The 6,000-nt window shown below is 45.4% G+C and overlaps 1 protein-coding gene across 1 annotated transcript in view; it reads left to right on the forward strand.

The window, feature by feature from the left end:
• Positions 1 to 5,008, forward strand: part of hcn4 (hyperpolarization activated cyclic nucleotide-gated potassium channel 4) — a 45,268-nt gene extending 40,260 nt beyond the window's left edge. Inside the window, exons 7-8 of the mRNA XM_037453604.2 lie at positions 274 to 438; positions 2,074 to 5,008. Coding sequence (XP_037309501.2) covers positions 274 to 438; positions 2,074 to 4,322 — 2,414 coding nt within the window. The 3' untranslated portion in view covers positions 4,323 to 5,008. The remainder of the gene's footprint in view (positions 1 to 273; positions 439 to 2,073) is intronic.
• Positions 5,009 to 6,000: the final 992 nt, after the last annotated feature.

The following is a 6,000-nucleotide window of genomic DNA, read 5'->3' on the forward strand; positions in this document are numbered from 1 at the left end:
AGAGAAACGACAGGAAGCGTGTACCAACACATGGATGCAAGTACATGGGAAAATCTGCATACAGTACAAACACACTCATACAAACACACCATGTATTTGCTGGGGCTCTGCAGCCGTTCAGCGTGTATAAAAGGAGCCTTATTTTCCCTGGGTTTGGCCAATTATTGTATGTATATATATATATACAACTGGTGACTGTTTTGAATGTCATATTAAGTCAAAGTCAGGTGAACCCATGGGTTTAACTCTCACACATTACTGTCTCTGTTGCAGAGATTTGCTTGCTGACACGAGGCAGAAGGACAGCCAGCGTACGAGCAGACACGTACTGTCGCCTGTACTCTCTGTCTGTGGACAACTTCAATGAGGTGCTGGAGGAGTATCCCATGATGAGAAGGGCATTTGAGACTGTCGCCGTGGACAGGCTGGACCGCATTGGTAAGAAAATATATATGGGGAATCTTGAAGAAGGTTTGACGAATGCTTGCAAATAGAGCTCATTATTTATCCTGTTTTACCTAGAAGACGTAATAATAGAGTAGAAATCATTACCGTCTTAGGAGAGGATGTATCTCTGTTTAATTTCCTCCTTTTATATACTCATGACTGTTTTATCTTCATGACCCAACATGCTGCAAAAAAAAAAAAATTGATTGATACTAAATGACAAAAATCACTTTCAAAATAATTTATTTCATTGAGTATCAGTGTGGATAATAAAATATGTATCTTTTTATGGATACAATTGATTCTTTCCATATCTATTGCTTTTCCCAGGCTTAGCCTGAGTAGATGAAAAATTCACAATGGAAGGCACGCCTGCATAATCACTCAGCAATCGCAGCATGCTCTGTTTTATCCTTTGCTATGTTTAGAATAGACGATAGAGAAACTGCTTTAGGGGTTCCCTTTGTAGAAAATGGCTACTTCCAAAAGATGTGGTGGGCTGATAGCAATGTCTTTGTCACTGAGTATGTCCTTTCTCCTAGGAGTTAGGCTTGTGTACACCCTTTTTTCCTTTTTACCTTACTTACACAGCAATGGTTCCACAACTGAATTACTGTCTTGATGACCTCACAACCTGATTGGAGGCGTGCAGATGATGAAGGATCAGATGGTGACCGGGTTCAAGCTAGATGTAGATGGAATACCTCAATATTGTATCTCTTATACTCGGGGGGGATGGATCTGGCCTTATTTGCATTTACAATAACTTCTGATTTCACCGGCTTTTATTTGCACCAAATTGAAAATGGTAGTCACATGAATTAACCCCGTCATCGCAAGTGCAGCCATTAAACAATGACTAATGGACTGTGCGGCCAGATTTCCACAAATTTGTCTGTAAGGTTGAGTCAGCAGTTTGTATGCCTGTCATGGTGGTGCAACTTCAACTTGTTTCTTTGAACGTGTCTCAGCTCACAGGTACTTTGTGGTAATGAGGAAACTCAAGGGAAGCAACTAGGAGGAAAAATATCATGAAAAAGTTCATTCTTATATTGAGTCTCAAATTGTTTCATTGTGCTTCTTTCTGGTACAGGGAGCTCTTCCCACAGAAATTGTACCATTTAAAATAAAATAAAATGCTTGTTTTTGATATTGACAGCCCATAACAGGACAGAAAACATCACACAAGAGAGAAGGCTCGACCTTTTATTTCATTGCAGCTCTCGTATCTCACAGTACAATGTTTGCATTATGTTCTGTCCCTGTTAGCAAGGGAATAAGAGTCAGAGTTAGTCAGACATACACCGCCTACACCTTAGGCTGTCAACGTCAGCGTAGGTGTCTTCAACCGATCTTTTGTTGTTTCTCTTACTCTGTGCACTTTTATGCTTTGTCTTTACCATTCTCATCTATCACCCAATCTCTTCTCCTTCCTTTAGCCTACTTGTGATTTTGTGAACATGCATCTCCTTTTTTATTTCTTTCATAGTTGCTGCCGTGCCAGCTTTTTTTTGGAAAGGGTTGTTGGATAATAATGTAGTTACACCCAAATGTCAATTCCAACATTCTCCTTTTCTCTCTTACTGTCCCTCTCTGTGTCTGATTTCTTTTTTGTGCTTTTTCCAGGCAAGAAAAACTCCATCCTGCAGCACAAGGTACAACATGACCTAAGCTCGGGTGGACTCAACTACCACGAGAGTGAGATCATTCAGCAGATTGTGCAGCACGACAGGGATATGGCCCACTGTGCCCACCTCTTGCAGAATGCCCCATCCCAGACGCCTCCTTCACCTACCCCTGTAATATGGGCCCCCCTCATCCAGGCCCCTCTTCAGGCTGCAGCTGCCACCACCTCAGTAGCCATTGCCCTGACACACCATCCCCACCTTCCACATACTCTATTCAGGCCCCCAGTTTCTGTTCTGGGGTCCTTAAAGGACCCATCCAGCCAGCTTAAGAAGTTCCACACGTTTGTTTCTCCATCCCCAGGATCTGGCTCTGTTGGGGACTCCCCCTCTAACACACCCTCTGAATTGGCCACTGGGGTGGACATGCCCTTGCTGGCCTCTTTTCGGGCCCTTCACATGACGTCAGGTACAGGGCCCACTGGCTCGAGCCAACAGTCCTCAGGTAGCGGGGTCCAGCGTGGACCTAGTGGAAGACAGGCCTCTGCCTTCCCCTTCGGACCATACTCTTCCTCTGACTCACCCTCGTCTAGCACGGCCCAATTACACCCACAACCGCAGCATCAACAACCGTTCCGCTCCAGCACTCCACCTCTCTCAAACCTTTTCAACCAAGGATCTACAGGTGGAAGCACAGGGTCAGGAATAAGTGGCGCGGCAGTTGGAGCATGTGGTGTTGCTACAGGTTGGTCCTCGGGTGGAGCAGTTGGAGACTTTGTGGAAGGAGCCATGGGAGGAGACGCAGCTTGGGCAGGAGAGGACTTTACATTTAGGGGACAATTTGGCTCGGTAGGAGCTACTGGTGGATCAGTAGTCGAGATCTCAGGGGATTCAATTGGAGGGATATCTGAAGGATCAGCTGCTGCTGCTTGTGTCAGGTTAGCAGGTGGGGCCTCAGGTGGATCAGCGGGGGGCATTACCTGCGGTTCAATAGGAGAAACAGCCAGGAAATCAATGGGAGGGGCTTCTAGGGGATCAATGAGAAGAGCTTCTGGGGGATCAGTGGGAGGTGCATTTGGGGAGTCACTGGTAGGATCGTTGGGAAAAGCTTCTGCTGGATCAATAGGAGTGGTTTCCGAGGGATTCACAGGAGGGCCTTCTGGGGGACCACTTGGAGGGGGGTCTGGCGGTTCAATGATAGGTAATCCTGAAGGATTGTTGGGAAGGGTTTCAGACGAAACCACAACCAGCTATTTAGGAGGTTTGAGTACGCCAGGGGGGGCGGTGATTGGAGGACATACAGGCAAAGCATCAGTAGGAGTTGTAGGGAGCCATATAGGTGGTTCTACAGCTTGTCCCATAGGAGGGACTTCTGCTGGACATCTTGGTTCCTCCTCTGGTCAGAGTCCTATATCTACCGCCTCATCAAGTCCAATTCCTGGTCAACTTCTACATAGTCAGCCACTTCCCAAGCTGCCTCAGGTAGCCCCTTTTCAGCAGTTTGCTGGGGGAGGCAGGACTACCAGTGGCTTAAACCTCTTCCACTCTCCCCAACACGGCTCGCCGGCCTCTAGCAGAGGACAGCACAGCCAGCAGCCTGCTGAGGGTTCCCCGTCCTCCCTCAACCATTTTAGCCTGGCAGCCCTCCAGTCTGGCTTAATGCCTCACCATATGTCCCTGGAAAGGTCTGCACTGGCCTCCCTGGCACAGTATGGTTCAGCCAACGCCTCCCCCTGCCTTACCCCAGTAGCGCCCAGCCCCACTATTCAAAGCCCAGTGGCGAGCAGGACTTTCTTCTACAGTGACCACTCAAGTGCCACAGGATCCCACGGTTGTCCGCTCATGTCTCAGTCCTCTCTCCCTTCACAGCTTCGCAGCCCGCCGCCACACGCGGCAGAGAGAGAGAGAGATTCTCCACTTGGCCACTTTTCCGAGGACAGTAAGCTTTCATCCAGCTCGCGCCCTTCTCTGCCCCAGGAGGTGGCCACGGCCTTAGGCCACCATACTGCCTGCTCCTTTGTGGACACTGGATATTACCCCTCGCCCTTCTCCTCGCCCACTCTTGTTCCTAAACCTTGTAGCTCAGTGCCAGGACACATGACTCCTCCAACCCATATGTCTCCGGGGCACCCTCACCAGATACAGTCCACTGGGGCCTCCCCGGCCTCGCCTCGACAGAGGGCCTCTGCAGCCTACTCATCAGATCTGGAACCTCAAACTGTCCGCTCTAAACTCCCTTCCAATTTGTGAGGATTAATCACACCCTCCAGTGCTCTTCGAAACTGAGACATACACAAACAATCTTCGTGTGATTTTTTCTGTCATGAGATTTGACTAAAATAACTATGATTTAAGTAACACTTTATTGGGATGCTCTGAGGTAAAGAATAATCTATATTTGTGTTTTGCTTTAACATTTTTTTTATTCGTACGGTATGTACATAGATAGAGGTATATTTAAATGATAATTGAATCCGTGACTAAGAAGGTGTGACAAAAAGATCTCAATCTGAAAGGTAATTTTCTTTTTATCTATAACTATGCCAAATTCAATTTTTGGACGACGATTTGTTTGACAACACATTAATACTCTGTTTCTGCAGGAACCTATGCACTAATACCTGCATGTATAAATGCTTTTATCTAAATTTATAGCTAAAACAAAATTCTTCGATACTGGCTAAATCTTTTACCATCTCATATAGGATCACATATTGTTGATCCTTAAATGTATCTATTAGATTGTACTTATTTATCCTCAGTATAAACTTTTGGAAAACTGTTATGAGATGGAGATGACATTTTTGAAAAGATTATAGGAGATGGAAAAGGGACTTTAGGAAACCAAAAAGACTTCTGGCGGGCTTATTCGCTTTTTCTTGGCCCGTCAATCCTTTTTTTATACCACTTTATTGTAATAATAATGTGTTTGAAGCAGGGGGGGGAAGGGGTTTATGGAGCAACCCGCCATCTTAATATTGAGTCAAAACAGTATGTGAGTGACTATTTTCTGCAGACTCCTCAAACACCTCCTAACAAGCTCACTTTGTCTTCCAAGCTCATGCCGCTAATGTGTGTAGAAAGCATGCTTTTTTTCTGACTGTTCGCAAATTTGTGTGAGTGTTATTGCAGATAAGTCTACGATTCATTGGGACAGTCTGATGCAAAGATAGACTCTTCCCTTAACTGATCAAAATGATGGGCAATTTTCACTCAAAACCTAGAACTTCCTTTAACCTCAGCTTGTGTGTTGCATTGTGAACCGTTTGTTAGCTGGTACACAAGCTGAAATATCCGAGTGAGGTATGCCACTTGACACTGTATTTGATTTCTGCATAACTTAGTCCACTATAGCTGCTATTTCAATACAGACATGTTTCCTGATTGAAGGCCAATGCTGAGTTTGAGATGTTGAATGTATGTACATTTAGTGTTGCTAAAAGTAGGCACTGTAGCTGTGGTCGATGCACTGTGACCCCGGGGTTTAAGAGACTGTTTCGTAACTGAAATGTTCATTGGTTGAAGACCTTTGACGTTTTCACCAGCAGCCATTTCTTCTGCCAAAGTGTCCTTTAAGCAAGACACAGAACCGACTCAATTGGTGTGAGGCAATCTGAAAACATGACTTAGTAAATCTCCTAAAACATCCCACTCTTTACTGCATGTTCTCCTTTAAGTTTTGCCATAATAAAGCGTTGCTTCTGTAAGTCGGAGAAAAATAGCTTGCATGAAAGTGCCGGAAAGACCTTGTGTACAGTAAAGAGATGAGCTTATCCTGATGTAGCAGTAAAAACAGACAGCTTGAAAGTGTTCAAGACAACTGAATACACAGTAACACTAAACTCCCAAAGGAGAATAGCAGTGATTTGCTTCTACATGTTTGTCTCCAGCTCATCACCAAGACGGACCCAGGTTCCACTCAGACACC

This window comes from Pungitius pungitius, chromosome 4 (assembly GCF_949316345.1).
Source record: "Pungitius pungitius chromosome 4, fPunPun2.1, whole genome shotgun sequence".
In the NCBI taxonomy this organism is placed as follows: Eukaryota; Metazoa; Chordata; class Actinopteri; order Perciformes; family Gasterosteidae; genus Pungitius; species Pungitius pungitius.